This window comes from Lampetra planeri, chromosome 14 (genome assembly GCF_965212315.1).
Source record: "Lampetra planeri chromosome 14, kcLamPlan1.2.h2, whole genome shotgun sequence".
Lineage (NCBI taxonomy): Eukaryota > Metazoa > Chordata > Hyperoartia > Petromyzontiformes > Petromyzontidae > Lampetra > Lampetra planeri.
This window is the reverse complement of record NC_136120.1, coordinates 9,810,838-9,827,753: the sequence shown is the minus strand read 5'-3', so window position 1 is coordinate 9,827,753 and position 16,916 is coordinate 9,810,838. Positions and strand designations below refer to the sequence as shown.

Here is a 16,916-nt window from a genome sequence, read left to right as displayed (position 1 = left end):
TTAAATGCACGTCACTAAATGGGAACTTATTTGGTACGCGACGCGCCCCGGCAGCTACGAGCCGCCGCTTCCACCAACTTGCGATGTGCTTCCGCAGGGTTCGCACGCATCAGCAACGTGGAGTTCTACCACAGCGGCCAGGAGGGATACCGCGACCCAACAGACCCACGCTACTCCGTCACCTTCCTGGGGCTGGGCCAGGTCCGTGCCTTGCGACCACAAAGACAAAGATTCCCCCGTATAGCCTTTAACAGACCTTTAGGGCAAGTGCTGTTTGCGAGCACCACTATGAAGGCCAGAATGGCACACGAGGGGTTGGGGGGGGGGTGGGGTGTGTGGCCGGCACCACGCCCAGCCGCCTTTGTATTCCCAATGATGATATTCACACACTGCACTCGGGACTCGTTGAAGGCTGAGTTAACGTAGGGGAGGTCCCGAACCGGTTAAGATATTCGTCACTAATGTTGCCTGTGAAAGGGAAGCAAACTCGGTTCTCCAAGTTCTAACCACGGCGCCACCGCTCCCCACGCGCACTCACACGCACACATACACACTTTTGGGGGTAACAGCTTGGCAATCGGAGCTCCTACGTTTAGGGTTTTTACTTCTCAACCTGCCTCCTTCGAACTTTTTTCTGTCAAATGCCATCCGTTCGCAGCTCCTCTTTCTGTGTTCCTCCCATGGCGAGAAGTTATCTCTCTCCCCTGGTATGCAGGAGATTGCGGGTTAAATCCCGACCCTGTCGGCTGTACATTTGGAGTTTGCATGTTCTCCCCGTGGTCGCGTAGATTTTTCTCCGGGTCCTCCGATTTTCCCCTCCACATTTAGAAACGTGCGTTTACAGTATTTGGCTGCCGATATAAATGTCAAACGTGATAAGCCACTTCGTTGAGCTTATAGTTTGTGGGTAGGTCGCTTCTAAAAATAACTATACAGTAAAACCTTGTATTGCGAGTAACTTGGTCTGCGAGTGTTTTGCAAGACGAGCAAAATTTTTTAATAAATAGAAATTTGATAAACGAGCGAGGTCTTGCAATACGAGTAGTACGTATACGCTTTGTCTGCCGAGCGTCACGTGATCACAACTGATATACGAGTGCTTTGATATACGAGTGCTTTGGATTACAAAGACGTTTCTGGAACGAATTATGCTCGCAATCCAAGGTTTTACTGTATAGCTCAATGGGCCTTACCTGGTAAAATAAAAAAAACTACGATTTACCACTATTTTTTTTTTAGCAGCCAAATACTTAAATGCGGACGTTGATTCTAAATGTGGAGGGAAAAACTGGAGGACGTGGAGAAAAATCCACGCGACTACGTGGAGAGAGACGCGCAATCTCCAAATACACAGCAGGCGTCAGGGTCGGAATCGAATTCGCGACCTCCTGCATACCAGGCGAGGTAGTTAATGTCTCGCCACTGTTCCTCCTCGTCCCTGCCTCAAGGCAAACAGTGAGACCCCATCCTACGTGCGGGGCTGCTCCTTCCACCACGGCTTCGCTCCGGCCATCGGCGTGTTCAGCACAGACGGCGTTGACATCGACGACAACGTCATCCACTTCACCGTCGGAGAGGGTGAGGGATGGCGCGGCAATCACGACGGATGACAGCGGGCAGGCGCGTTTGACTGGGAATGCTCGATTAATAAAACAGACCGCAAGCGAGGCACCGAATCATCGTTTGCGTACGTTGGCCAATCAAAAACGGGGGGTTTGGCATTTCTCATGACGCTGTACTACCCAATGGAATTATTCGACCCACGGATCGCTTGCCAATGATTCGACTCCGTGATTAACATTCCATGAATCAATTACTCGAACGTGGCTTTTGAGTCAACTATAGACACCTCGGTTCACGATCCACAAGACCACATGTGGGCAGAGACACGCTCCTACGGGCAACGCCACACCTACTTTGTTCCACATATAGGCTGACAGATGATTTCGTCGGGTGTCAGATTTTAGTGCATTACAGTGTCCTCCCATATGCACTTCTCATCTCATCTCAACATATTTTAAAGGGCACCCCCAGTGACAGCCATCTCTGTGCGGCACAAATTGACTCAGCACCTGGCCTGCAACTAGGCATTAGTCGGGGGTGAAGATTGCTATATACAATCCCAATCGAGTCATTTACAAGTAATTTTTCGAAAATGTGGACTGACGCCAGCATACAATGGCCTACTCTTGCGAATGACGTCAAGGGGTCTTTAACGTCCACCATGAAGTGGATGGCGAGTAGTCTTAATATGGTTATTACATTTGCAGTTCTAACCAGGGCGGCCTGCCGGATTTGAACCGTGATCCTCTGCAACAAACGAGGGAACGTGCTACCGCTAGGCCAATAGCGCAACGTTGTCCTGCGAACAACAAAGCTGATTCTTATACTCTTTGGTTCTTTCGGTAAAGTCACGTAGGTATAAAATAAATTACGACGTTTCGGGCGCAACACAAGCGTCCGTCATCACCCGATACCTACGTGACTTTACCGAAAGAACCAAAGAGTATGGATTCCTGCAGTCACGAAAGCTTCAAATCAAGACTGATTCTTATAATGCTTAATATTTGAGTCTGTTCAGCACTGACATTCTGATAATTATTGGTCAAACTCTTGCAGAATGATTTTAGAATTGTGAGTTAGGAGTGTAACCGATAGCGCACCGCGTTTAGTGGTGTACACACGCACCCCTGACACGAGTCTTGTTCCAGCCAATCAGAGCCAATCTGATTTCCTCCAATCTGCTCGCTCAGTGGCAGAATCCTCTTCCGAAATGTTCACTTAAATAACACGAGCGATTGTGTTCGCTTTCCTCTCCTTAGCATTTACTGGCAAATATATATTTTCAGCAAAACTCGAGGTTAAAACCAACAGGATGTTGTCACAGCTCAGTGATTCGACACAAGAGGCCCTCACTTGACATGCAAATGAAGCGCACGGTTTCCAGCTGGGGAAACTGTTTTCTCATCTCGCATCAACAAAACATATTATTTTTTCGTCATAAATATTCAACTAATCAGGAATTAAATTAATCTGCAATGAGCAATTAGAATGTGAAGTGATGGATGCATGTATGCTCATTGCGCAAAGACGAATGGAGGGGTGCATGCTGGGAATTGTACAGGAAGTGGGAATAAATGGATTGGGGAACAAATGCTAATTATTGGCATCATATTTATTTATCTGAAAAATTGCGTGGGCAGGGACGCACCGCTAGGAGGAGGGATCATGGCAAATGGTAGAGACTGACAGTGTGATGACAACAACAGGAGGGAACTCGCCTGAGAAGATTAACTTAACAAAGATGAGATCAGGTCACGTGCAGGAGGTGCTTGATGATGTTTACATCACAAGACAATGACGACCTCTTTCAGCAGTGGAGATAGATCATGGTTGATTATGATGACACATATACGTACATAACTGCCCGTTCTGTTTTTCTCCTGCCCTCCTCATGATGAGTGCCGTGGCTACTCGCGCCTGCTGTAATTATGGTGACATTTCAAACCACAGCCTCCTTGGTGTTGCCAGAGCGTCTCAGTCCAGGTTGGCGTGCCCCAACTTGCGAAGTAAAGGATCGTTTTGTGACGCGAGTCTGGAATCAAACCTGCAGCAGGCCTTCTCATAGCTACAGTGTCACTCCACAAAGAAACACATTTTTTTCCCCTAACTTACACTACGAGTGTTAAAAATAATTACGAAAATAAATTGCTGGTCTCTTGTCCACAATTATTATATAAATATAAAGTACACTTGTGGGATTCTAGATTTGAAGATTTCGTGACTGCAAGGATCCATACTCTATGGTCTTTTCGGTAAAGTCACGTAGGTAAAACAATTAATAAAATAAATTAAATCACGACGTTTCGGAGGCCACACAAGCATCCGTCTTCAGGTGGAACCGTCACAGCAAAATTACCTGAAGACGGAGGCTTGTGTTGCCTCCGAAACGTCGTGATTTAATTTATTTGTTTTATTTTTTAACCTACGTGACTTTACCGAAAAAACCAAAGAGTATGGACACTTGTGGGAATTCATCGTCAGTAACTTTTAATGAATTCTTGGATGTTGAGTACCACTCTGAGACTCCGGTCCTGTGACGCATAGGAGACTCATCACAGGGCTCCTGCCTTACAGCACAATCGATCGAATTAACGTGCGGTGGATGAAGCACGTCCCTTGGTTTGAGTTCTGGGCATGCCAGCCTGTGAGAGTCGAGAGGGTTTGTGGTTTCTGCGAAAAAAAATCTTTATAGCTCATTGGATTCCTCCAATATAAACAAAGATTCTGATTCTGAAGTGATTTAAACGGTCACACTCCTCATCATGGGGAGCCGCCGTGATGCGAAGGTTTGAATCACTGCACCTGGAGGCCAAATGTCGCCGGTTCCATCTACTGGTGCGGCAGTTAAAACGATGGCTCATGGTTTTTCTTCTTCTAATCTCTCCTCTTGCCTCTGTTGGGCCAGCGGTATAAATGGGCACTCCACAGGTAGTCGATCGGCGGGCCGCGTGTTGGTGGAGTGTGGGGTGCGTCCACCTCTTCCAACACATCTGGTCACCGTGGAAGGTGGTCCAAGAGTTTGCCCTTAATCGAGGTCCTTCCACCAACAGTGACACGAGCAAGCAAATTTTAGGACCGCACTTCTATTAACTGCTCGTCACGAGTGAAAACAGCTGTTCAAGTGGAAGGGGGCGGATGTGGTAATGTGGTGGTGCCGTTGTCTGCAGGCATCCGGGTGGAAGGGGGACAAGTGCGCATACGCAGGAACCTGGTCACCCTCTCCGTGTGGCCGGGCACCTACCAAGACCGCCTAGAGACAAACAACCTATTGCTGTGGCCTGCAGCCATACAGGTATCTTTGGTGGCACACCTGCACTGCAGCTCCGCCATTCTCACGTCAAGTGCCGATATGCTGAGGACAATCGTGCTCCAACCTCTTGGGCATGGCCTCTTCTTTGGCTGCGACTCTGTAGATACATCTCAACCACCGGCCATCATCCCGTAAAGTCAATACGATTCCCACACCTGTGTTCTCTAATGTGTTCCTCTTCCTCTCTCTCAGTGTAATTCCCAGAATGCATCTCTCCATGTTGGCCAGGCAAGGTTAAGCACTGTGCCTGGGCTGGCCTACACGAGGCTGCCTAGGCCCTACAGGCCCTTGTTGCCTGAACACCACGTGTTGCGAACTAATTCTGACATTAAGGATTGGGAGTGCATTTTCATGGTGATGCTGGCCAGGATCGCCATGCGTACTTCTTTGAACACGTTTCAACTGAGGGGAGATGCATAACAGTCAACACCCTATGTTATCCGACTCTCTGTTGTATTACATTACATTTCTAAGTATACTAGATTTGTGTTTCTATTTCATTTATACCTGATGATGATTGCTTGTGTTGCAATCGAAACGTCGTATGGTAGTATTTAATTTATTATTTTATTTTTATACGTGACTTTACCGAAAGAACCAAAGAGTAATTCCTGCAGTCACGAAAGCTCCAAATTAAGTATATACATGGGGTAGAGAACAAAAAACCGCAAATCAGAGACATCGTATTGACTGTGACGATAGGCTTGGACAGCACGCATTGTGAGAAGGGTACATGGCGACTGGCGATAGAATGTGCGCTAAAGAAGGGAGCACGCCTGAGAGGACGGTGAAATTAGCTCCTGTGCAGGAGCAGGATCATAAGGGATGGCAGTGTCGTAGGGAGGTATTCATCCAGTAGTAGATAGATCATGGATGATGGTAATCATGACGATGTCCTCATGGATGCTGCTGAATGTTGTGATTTCAGTGCTTAGTCAAGTGCTGAGCTCATCATCTCCCATGAGGTTATTAGAATGAGCACTGCTCATTATCCTGATTTACAACTCGATACCGCGCTCCATTCCAACCTATAAACTAAACTCTAGCAATTTTTATTTATTTTAACAGATAAGGCCCGCTGAGCTATGTAACTCTTTTTTAGAAGCGACCTGGCCACAAATGATAGCTCAACGAAGTGGCTTATGATGTGGAAATTTAGAGCAGCCAAATACTCTAAACGTATGTTTATTCGAAATGTGGGGGGGGGGGGGGGGAAACCGAAGAAAAATCCACACGACAGTGGGCAGAGAGACACGCAAACTCCAAATATACAGCAGGCGTCAGGGTCAGGATCGAACCCACGCCTTCCTGAATACCGGGCGAGGGAGTTAGCATCTCCCCACCTTCACACCCCGTTGATCACAGGGGGAGGGAGTATGTGTGCACGTTATCACAACATGTGACACAAAACACGATGCACCTGCTTTTAATTGCATGCAGCAGCTGCAGCTGGGAGGGCCTGTGATAGGAGCAGATACAGCCACATGCTCTTCATGAACGGCACTGGCAATTAAATAACAATTCAACAAGAATTTAACAACTCCTATGTGTATGTGGAGTGGTGGTGCAATGGTGAGCACGCTGTGCTTGAAACCCGGCGACCTGAGTTGAATTCCCGCTCACAGTCAACACCAGTGACAATGATCTGAACTGGTCCTGGGTCTTCCCTAGGTCGACTCAGCCTCAAATGAGTACCTGATGTGGGGTTTAAACATCCCCTCTGGGGAGACAAAGGTGGTTTGGCGTGGTGCTGGCCACCCACGCCCTCGCGTACCGTTCCCGCCTTCATAGGTGCCCGCTAACAGCACTTGCCCCAACAATCTGTTACAGGCTATAGGGGGGATATTTGTCTTTGTCCTTATCCAGGTACACTCCACCTTCATCGATATCGCCTGGTGATGTTTAGCGTCCTCGCAGCAGCCGGTGGGTGAGTTGTGTCGGCTGTGCTTTTGTGGGACCGCAGGTGCACGAAGCCACCGATGTGGTGCTGCAGGGGAACGTGGTGGCCGGATTTGAAAGGTTGGGATTCCGGATCGATGGTGAACCTTGTCCAGGTTAGTTGCCTCCACATTGGTTACCACGATGCTTTAAATGGACAGCTTTCCATGGGGGTTATTGTTTATTTTTCACTTGTTTTACACAGTTGCAGAGCACAGGTCTAAAAATATAACACGGGCAGCAGCAATCAGCCCTGTAAAACGTTGTGCACTCGATCAGAGTTAATGCGTTTCTCGAATCCAGCGAGGTTATTACGCGAGCCTGGGGAAGGAGACAATGGGAGGGAATTCCTAAGCAGAGCAGTGAGAGTGTAGAAGCAGGAAGAGAAGCGTGAACTGCAGTGCGGTGGTTGATTGATTGGGTGAGTGAGTGAATTGGTAAGTGTTTCAAGTTTCAAGTTTCATTTATTAGGTATACCCCTGTGAGCCATTCGGCTCTTGAATCGGGTGCAACCGCAACAAACAAAAAACAAAAACATGAACAAGAAAACATCTTAAAGTGACTATGTGACTAAGTGCAAACAGAAAATCAAAAAAAAGACAGCAAAATATTGCAGAAAAAAACACCGTACACCAACGCTGTGTGCAAAAATCCCAGTGGGATGCAAGTGAAACAACAACAACAACAACCATAAGACAACTTAGATTAAGGCCATCAGTCTAACTCTGTACTACAACAAACAAACATGGCTAAACCAATACACTTTTCGAAATCACCAAAATAAAGCCATGAAAGCAATGAAAAAGCAATCATAGGAACTGTGACAGAATTTTCACAATAAATGGCACAAACAACATGTACTACCAAAACCCTGCAGCCATAGCTGGCTGCATGAGCCACTCCACAACAGCGAGTGTTTACGAGAGTGAAACAGTCTACCTCACCAGCAGACCATGATTTCCCACCTGATGATGGACGCTTGTGTTGCGCCCGAAACGTCGTGATTTATTTTATTTTATACCTACGTGACTTTACCGAAAGAACCAAAGAGTATGGATTCCTGCAGTCACGAAAGCTTCAAATCAAGATTGAGAGTGAGTGTGTTCTTTTGACCTGCAGTGAGGTGGTTTATTGAGTGGCGGAGTGAATTGGTGAGTGAATGGTTGAGTGAGTGAATGTGACCTCTGGTGGTTGAACACAGTATGAATGAGATGAAAATAACAGTCTAGGAGACCAAGTCCTCAACCTGAATGAAATAGTGTAATGTAATGAAAAAGACTAAAATGTAACGATTGTATTGAATTAATGTAATCTAAAATGTCTCAATATATCACATTTGGTGTAAATTGCCGATCATCTCCCAAAAGTTTTCATTGAGATGAATTTGTTGAATCAGCACTTTGGTGTTGGTTGGATTTAAATGTTCATTCTAAGTGCGAGTAAAGAGTCACTGAAGTGAAACTGCGATGAGTTCAAATTAAAAGCGATTTTGCTTTTTTTCAATTTCTATTCGAAGTCCAAAACAAAACGTTGTCCCACACAATTGAACTGAATGAATTATTTAATATTCTGTAATGGCGCACATAAACACAAAGATAAAATACACAACAGGAGCGCACTTGACTTTTATCAAAAGCGGCAATGGTATTTTTTTGGAGAAAATGTATTATTCTTGTAACAAACTAATAATGATTTAGTTTCAATTGTAATAATAAGCCTTGCATAAAAAAAACAACAAAAATAAATACTTAAAATTGCATGAAAATGAACGTAGCCTATCCAGCAGCGTGACACACAGGGTACCGAGTGTCAGGCGTTCGGCACAGATCACCAAAACTATGTGTAGAATGAGATGAATGAATGAAATGAAATAGTCTAGGAGACCGATTCCTCAACTTAGGTAGAGGAATCAGTGAGCGATGAACAGTCTTGATATTATACTAAAACTACTAAACTCTTTTTTATTTTACCAGATCAGGCCCACTGAGCCATATAGATTTTTTCAGAAGCCACCTGGCCACACATAATAGCTCAACAAAGTGCCTTTTGGGGAAGTTTACAGCAACCAAGTACTCTAAACGCACGTTTGTAATAAAGGACTCTCAGCCGATGTTGTTCTCCGTGTCCTTTATTGGGTTCTTGCTCGCACCCCGCGATGTCTCCGCTCCGACCCGCACATTCTCCGCCTCGTGCCTCCGCCCGTCGTCTGAGTCCTCCGCTCCCGCTCTCTCTCTCTGCAGCCACCCCGCTGCCCGTGTGCTCCGCACACTCCGCAGCCACCCTGCTGCTCCGTGTGCTCTCGCACACTCTGCAGACACCCCCGCAGCTCCACGAACACCGCTGGCCGACGGTGCCGTGACTCCTGCCTCGTGGCAATCGCGCCACTCCTCGCCAGCACTCCGCGTGGCCTCTCCCTTCTCTATTCTGTCTCCACTCCCGATCCCCTTCCGGTTCTCCCCTTATATCCTCCCCTTCACGTGACCCTGACTCCTCCTCCTCCGTACGTGACCCTGACTCCGCCCACACTCACGTGACCCTGTCCTTGCTCGCATTACACGTTGATTCTAAATGTGGAAGGAAAAACCGGAGGACCCAGAGAAAATCCAAGCGACCACGGGGAGAACATGAAAACTCAAAATATACAGGCGTCAGAGATGGGATCAAACTCAAGACCTCTTGTATACCAGGCGCGGTAGTTAACATCTTGCCACCTTAATATCAAGACTATTCTGTCTTGGGAGTAATTAGTGATATAATGATATGAAGGACTTTCACAAATGTGAAAAGACGAATTGTCCTTTCCTATTCCCTGCCAAATGTGCATTGGAAATAGACAACCCTAAGTGTGCCTGTTGGCAGTTTGGGTAAGTCGTTATTGCGAGGACAATACTACGTCTGGTTTATGACTTGCCACTCTTCTTGCGTATCCGTTACACTTACATTCACATTGATGATGTGTGCGCGAGGCGTTCGCGTGTGAAGCAGACTCATGCTTCACTGCAGCTCACAACTGGAACGTCTTGGCACACCTAGGGAAGTCCAGCGATGACAGACCGACGTGACACGACTTTCTCTGACAAACTCTCTCTTGGAATGAGCACATGGCTGGGGGTTGGGGCCACCAAGCAAGTACGACGCCATAGTTGTTGCTGATTGACGCTGGCCTCCGTATCAGCTGCACACAGCGAGGGGAGAGCAACAGCAGGGGGGGGGTGCCGTGGTCTTGAGGAGCTCCCGATTTTAAGTGTGGTGGCGGAGCAACGGGCCGGAACGAAATTTGCTCGGCTGTTACTTTGGATACATTGCTTGAGGAGGGGTTGAGAAAGTGTGGAAGTGTTGAGACGGTGTTGAGGAGGGATTGAGACGGTGTTCCAAAGGTGTTGGGGAGGTGTTGAGGAGGTGTCGTGAAGGTGTTGTAAAGGTGTTGAGGAGGTGTTGAGGAGGTGTCGTGAACGTGTTGTAAAGGTGTTGAGGAGGTGTTGAGAAGGTGTCGTGAAGGTGTTGTAAAGGTGTTGAGGAGGTGTTGAGGAGGGATTGAGACGGTGTTGCAAAGGTGTTGAGGAGGTGTTGAGGAGGTGTCGTGAACGTGTTGTAAAGGTGTTGAGGAGGTGTTGAGGAGGTGTCGTGAAGGTGTTGTAAAGGTGTTGAGGAGGTGTTGAGGAGGGATTGAGACGGTGTTGCAAAGGTGTTGAGGAGGTGTTCAGGAGGTGTCGTGAAGGTGTTGTAAAGGTGTTGTAAAGGTGTTGAGGTGTCGTAAAGGTGTTGTAAAGGTGTTGTAAAGGTTCGATGTAAAGCTTTCGTGACTGCAGGTATTCATCTTCTTGGTTCTTTCGGTAAAGTCACGTAGAATTGTATTTTATTATATTCTTAGTTTTTTTCGGTAAAGTCACGTAGGTAAAACATCAAAATTAATGAAAATAAAATAAAATAAAAACAAAAACAAAAATCACGACGTTTCGGAGGCAACACAAGTCTCCGTCATCAGGTGGGACCGTCACAGCCGAATTAGCTGCATCAAGTGAGGCAATGATTCAAGAAGTAATCTCTTATAAGCAAGTTGAAGGGGGGAGGAGAGGGGGGGGGGGGCTCATCAAACGTGACTTTACCGAAAAAACCTAAGAATATGATTCCTTGCAGTCACGAAAGCTTCAAATCTAGAATTGTATTTTATTATGTTTATTTTTTTGTATTAGTTTATTATTTCCCTTCTACGTGACTTTACCGAAAGAACCAAGAAGGTGTTGTAAAGGTGTTGAGGAGGTGTTGGAGATATTGAGGAGAAGGGCTTGCTGTGCTCACAGGTGTGTCGAGTGCCGTGGCGGCGTGGAGCAACAACGAGGTGCACGGGGGCCTCTTCGGGGTCTACATGAACAAAGATGGCTACCCTGGCTGCTCACACATCCAGGGCTTCCTCATCTGGAGCTGCTGGGACTACGGCATCTACTTTCAGGTCACCCACACCACCTCACATACCGGGTCACCTCTGCTGCACAGGGCTCGAACATAAAGCAAAGGATCTATAGACATATAATGATTACAAAATCAACAAGATTCGGAGAGGCCCTGCTGAAATGAGGATAAACTCGGGGCCTAACGTGCACACACGCGTGCGCAATGCTGCCCCCCCCCCCACCCCCCCGTGCAGGTGACGGAGAGCGTGCGGGTATCCAACGTCTCACTGGTGGACAACGGCATGGGGCTCATGTCCATCATCTACTCCCCTCTGGCCACCAGCCACAAGTACTCCAAAAAGACCGTGCTCGTGCAGGTACTATAAACATAAAATATTTGTATTCTACCAAACATAGAGATATTTAGCTCTTTTTCAGAAGCGACCTGGCCACAAATTATAGCTTAACGAAGTGGCCAATCATAGTGTTGAAAATGTATAACAGCAGCCAAATACTCTAAACGCGTGTCATTAAATGTGTAGGGGAAAACCGGAGGACCTGGAAAAAAAATCTACGCAACCACGGGGAGAGAGGCATGCAAACTCCAAATATATAATTGTCAGCGTCGGGATCTGGACACATTCCCATCAGTGCGCTCCTCCGGCAAGCAAGGCTAAGTTGGTTGGGTCATGGAGCCCTCATGCCGTATGGCCAAGCGGCTTCTGTTTGGCCAGAGAGAGGGGGCTAACCAGGTATAACATGGGCTGGAGAAGAGATGGACTAATGTGGTACGGGAGGACGTGGAGCTGAGTGGACTTGCCGATGGCTAGTACCAGCGGTGTCATAATCGGCCTCTATGGAGGAGGCCCGTGAAGGACGCTACTGGGCAGTTGGAGGTGGTCGTACCCTAGCAACAACGGAGGGCAGAGGAGCGACGCTCAAAAGAACGAGCGGAGTTCCAGGTGGAAAAAGTCCTGCAAGTTGGTCCAGTAGGGGGCACAACTGGTGCATCTGCCAGTCATCTCAGTCGTTCAACTCATGGCTCCTGGGTCTGTCCTGTGAGCCGAGTTCGGTTCGTGCTCACGGCCAACATCAATGCCAATTATCTGAACTGGCCCTGAGCCTCCCCTTGGTCGATTCAACCTCAAATGAGAACTTGGTGCGGTGTGTAAAACATGGGTTAACAAAGGCGACCGGGCGTGGTCCTGGCCATCCACCCCCTATTGTGCCGTGCCGGCTGTCATAGGTGAACAGCACTTGCCCTAATGGGGGGGGGGATCTTTGTCTTTGCACGTGTGCCCCTTTAGAATTCCCTAGTGGTGGGCACCAGCCCGTCCTTCAGCTGCTCGGATCAGCTCACGAACACCGACCCCAATGTGCAGTTGACCATGGAGCACCGGAGCCCCCGCCCTGCCACCAGTGAATATCGCTCACCACTCACACGGCACTCACCACTCACCACGCACTGCTCACCACTCACACAGCACTCACCACTCACCACGCACTGCTCACCACTCACACGGCACTCACCGCTCACCACTCACCACTCACACAGCGCTCATCACTCACCACACACTGCTCACCACTCACACGGCACTCACCGCTCACCACTCACCACTCACACAGCGCTCACTACTCACCACGCACTGCTCACCACTCACACGGCACTCACCGCTCACCACTCACCACTCACACAGCGCTCATCACTCACCACACACTGCTCACCACTCACACGGCACTTACCGCTCACCACTCACCACTCACACAGCGCTCACCACTCACTACACACTGCTCACCACTCACACAGCGCTCACCACGTGCTGCTCACCACACACTGCTCACCACACACACTACTCACCACACACACCGCACACTGATCACTTCATAACTGTATCGCCAGGGACTGTGTTTTCCTCCTTTTCCCCTCGGTTGTCAGAATTAATATGAAGGTGAGTGAGAAAAGCCCACAGATTCTCAAAACGAGCAACGCCTACGATAACGCCCCTCGTACACATATCTGATTAGCCATTACGCCTTTAAAGAGAAGGCCGAGGCTAAACATTAACGAAACTATTTTACTGACCAGGTAAAGCCCACTGAGCTTTACAGCTCTTTTTCAAAAGGGACCTGCTCACAAACAATAGCTCAACGAAGTGACCTATCATGTGGAAATTTATAGCAGCCAAATAATATAAATGCACGTTCATTCTAAATATGGATGGGAAAAAACCTGAGGACCCGGATAAAAATCAACGCCACCACGAGGAAAGAGACACGCAAACTTCAAATATACAATGGGTGTCAGGGTCGGCATCGAACCCACGACCTCTTGCATACCGGGCGAGAGAGATAACATCTCGCCAACGCATCCCCTGGGCTGCGGCTGCCTCTTGCATGCAGAGTGGGCAGTGTGCATGGTTGGGTCCATCCCTCCTCCGCCCACTCCCAAGAGAGTGCCTTAGGCACAGAACAAGCTACCCATGAACAATGAAGCTGCCGACTTCGATCTTGGGGGTGGTGGCCGGGTCTAGCGGTGGCGCGTTCGCCGTTGCTTTACGCAGAGGTTCGCGGTTCAAATATGACGGCCACCCTGGTTATTACTGTGGTTGTAATAATCATCATGATGATGACACTACGCGGCCGTCCCTTTCAAGATGGACATGAACGATCCCCCTGACGTCATTCGGAAGACATTTGCCAAATTCGAAAATTACCCTGCAAATAACTAATTTAGGATTACACACAGCAGCAATCATCGCCCCCTACTGGCAGGCTATTGCCCCAGGTCATTTTTGCAATTGAGAATCATCCTTGTATCTCGAGTTCTCACGTTCCATCATGTCGTGGGCAACAAACTCCTGTCACGTGCAAGACAATTTCGTTATCACTGATGTCACGGGTAACCTTTCACCAAAAGAGTGCAATAAGAGCCAGGTGACATACCAGTAAGATTGACAGATAACATAATCTGCTAGTCGCGTCAATGCGGCATACACGTTGCATTGTGCTGTTGCGTTCACCTTGCGATGAGAAAGACGACGGAACGGCTGAGACACATCTCCTTACCGCTGCCAGCGACGGAGGCAAAGGGGGAACATTCTCACCCAAAGTTAGACAGGAAGGTGATACATGCAGATGGTATTCAGGCCCCCTGGACAACTCATTATGAAACCCTGCACCGCACATTCCACCTGGTCGCCGTGCTAGAGGAATCGCTCACAAGCGTTGTTCTCACCACAGGCGGGAGGAGTGGCATCTGCTGGCCGACCTTTGCCTCGGGCCACAACAAAGCTCCGGAGAAGCCCCACGCCGGGATCATGAGCTACAACGCCATCAGTGGCATGATGCTCGTCGAAGGTGAGGCGCCTTATCCGCACTCGCCGGCCGTCGGCATCGCTCCACGATTGGGCCTCTCTCGATCACCCCGTCCAACCCCGCGTTCACCGTATCAGCATCAGTCACAGGGCATTCGGCGAAATGAACTTTGACCTGCATTTTGCAAGGGTCAGGCTAACAAAGAGCATGTTTACGGTCCTGGTATGTAAATATATTCTTGGAAATAACTCCCGAGTGCAAGGAGCACAGCATGTGGCACAGGGCAACCAAGGACTCACACCCCTGGTGTCTCAGGGAGACAGGCCATGGCTCCCTCTGACAAAGTGAAGTGTTCGTTCGTTTCTCAATCCGCTTGTTTTGGTGAGGGTCGCGGCGGCAGCGTGTTGGGTAGTGGTGGTCCAGACCTCCCTTTCTCTAGTGACAGACTCTAGTACTATATTACTATACACTACTATACACTACTACACTACTATACACTATACACTACTACACTATACACTACTATACACTACTATACACTATACACTACTATATACTACTACACTATACACTACTATACTATACATTACTATACACTACTACACTATACACTACTATACACAGACTCTAGCTCTTCCTGGGGAATTCCCACGTGTTCCCAGGCCAGCCGAGTGACATCGTCCTGCCAGCGTCTCCTGGGCCGGCCCCGGGGCCTTCGCCCAGTGCGACGTGGTCAATAGAATTCCAGGGGAAGTCTACCGGGGGGCATCCTTACAAGGTGCCCGAACCACCTCAACTGAATCCTCTCGATCCAGAGGAGCAGCGGCTCGACTCTGAGGCTCTCCCGGATTACCGACCTCCTCACCCGATCACGGAGAGCGAGCCCCGTAACCCTGAAGGATTTTAGGATCGTAACCTTACCATGGCGGTGTGGGTTTGTGCGTTCCAATAACCCTCAGAGCTATGTCGCCTGGAGTCCTATATTCCTGGTAGGGTCTCCCTTGGCGAAGAGGTCTGGGGGGAGGTTCCAGACAGATAACGGTCCAAAAAAAATCCCATTATGAACGGTTCTAAATGATAAAAATCAGACAATCTTGGCCGGACAAGTTATACCGGGACACCCCCCTGGAGCCAGGCCTGGGGGTGGTGTTCGCCGGCAAGCGCCTGGTGGCCGGGTGACCCACGTAACCCGGTCGGGCCACGCCTGAAATGGCTACGTGGCGCGGTCCTGTGGGCCCACCATCAAAGGGTGAGGGGCGATGCGATGCCGGCTTGGCCGGGAGAGAGATGGTCTCGGACGAACTGGACTTTGACAGTGGAAGTTTAGTGCGTGATTAATAATAAGTGTGAAGGAGCCATTCACATGTCTCCGTATCTACAGGGGGTTACACAGCGGCGGGTTGCTTTGCGCCAGCATAACACACATGGCCGACGGCTGCTGTTTTGCAAGTGACACGTGCATAACGAGCAATGTGTACGTGTAGCTCCCATGAGACATTGCTTGGGTAATGCAACTCTTACATTTGCCAATTTTTGAGCGTCTGGGGATGAGGTAATCATAAAAAAAACATTTTTTGCTGAAAACATAGTTGTGAATCCGTTTATTGGTTACAGCAGATGTGCTCGTTTCTATGCCAGCACTGATTACAAAACGGTAAAAGTCACGTGACACCGTGGTCGTTACGTAGCCGATGTAAAAATTGCTTGGGCTGGCAGTTTGTTTATTTATTGGTAGGCCACGTATACTGAAATGTAATGAGTGAATTGTTGGCTCTCATATTTTACAAAGATACTCATGCGCCACGTCCCATGTATTTGTGCGAAGGAAGTTGAACACACATACATAAATACGTACATTCACGCAGTTCTCATGATCTGCGGGGAGCGGGTGACCATTGCTCCTGCACGTTCTATGTGGATGCACAGGCATTCACGGAGGATTTCAGACGCTGAGCAAGGCAGAGTTTGACTTCTATTTTTTGGAGGGCGGGAGTTCGCTTTGTCCCTCACATTCGGAATCGCGGGTGAATATAATATATTTATTTTGTAAGGCGCGTGAGTGGGTATGTTCGTGCACGCGTCATAAATAAATAACAGAGAAGCGCACAAAAATAGCACTAAATCGCTACTTAAACTAATTTAAAGTTGACAGATGTGAAAAAGGAATGGCGCTTGCTATTCCTTTTTAAATTCTTTATATTAAGTTCGCTTGCTTGCTTGCTTGCGTGCTTGCGTGCTTGCTTGCTTGCTTACGACCGTGCAAATCTTTCGGTCGTTTTTTAACCCACTTCCCGTGATCCAATCGAGCTGACATTTTGCACACAGACTCGTTGTGCGAGACAATGAATGTTCGCGAAAAATGTTTTCAAAAATTTTACACTGTTTAAGGAAAACAAATT

General features: G+C 48.2%; 1 protein-coding gene across 2 annotated transcripts in view; it reads left to right on the top strand.

Annotated features, from left to right (window-relative positions):
- The window catches only part of PKHD1L1 (PKHD1 like 1), a 144,704-nt gene that overhangs the window by 104,225 nt on the left and 23,563 nt on the right, over positions 1–16,916 (top strand). For both annotated transcript variants that reach the window (XM_078600544.1, XM_078600543.1), the window contains exons 60-67: positions 98–201; positions 1,449–1,578; positions 4,731–4,855; positions 6,837–6,927; positions 11,113–11,261; positions 11,457–11,579; positions 12,510–12,621; positions 14,443–14,559. In XM_078600544.1, the coding sequence (XP_078456670.1) occupies positions 98–201; positions 1,449–1,578; positions 4,731–4,855; positions 6,837–6,927; positions 11,113–11,261; positions 11,457–11,579; positions 12,510–12,621; positions 14,443–14,559 (951 nt within the window). The remainder of the gene's footprint in view (positions 1–97; positions 202–1,448; positions 1,579–4,730; positions 4,856–6,836; positions 6,928–11,112; positions 11,262–11,456; positions 11,580–12,509; positions 12,622–14,442; positions 14,560–16,916) is intronic.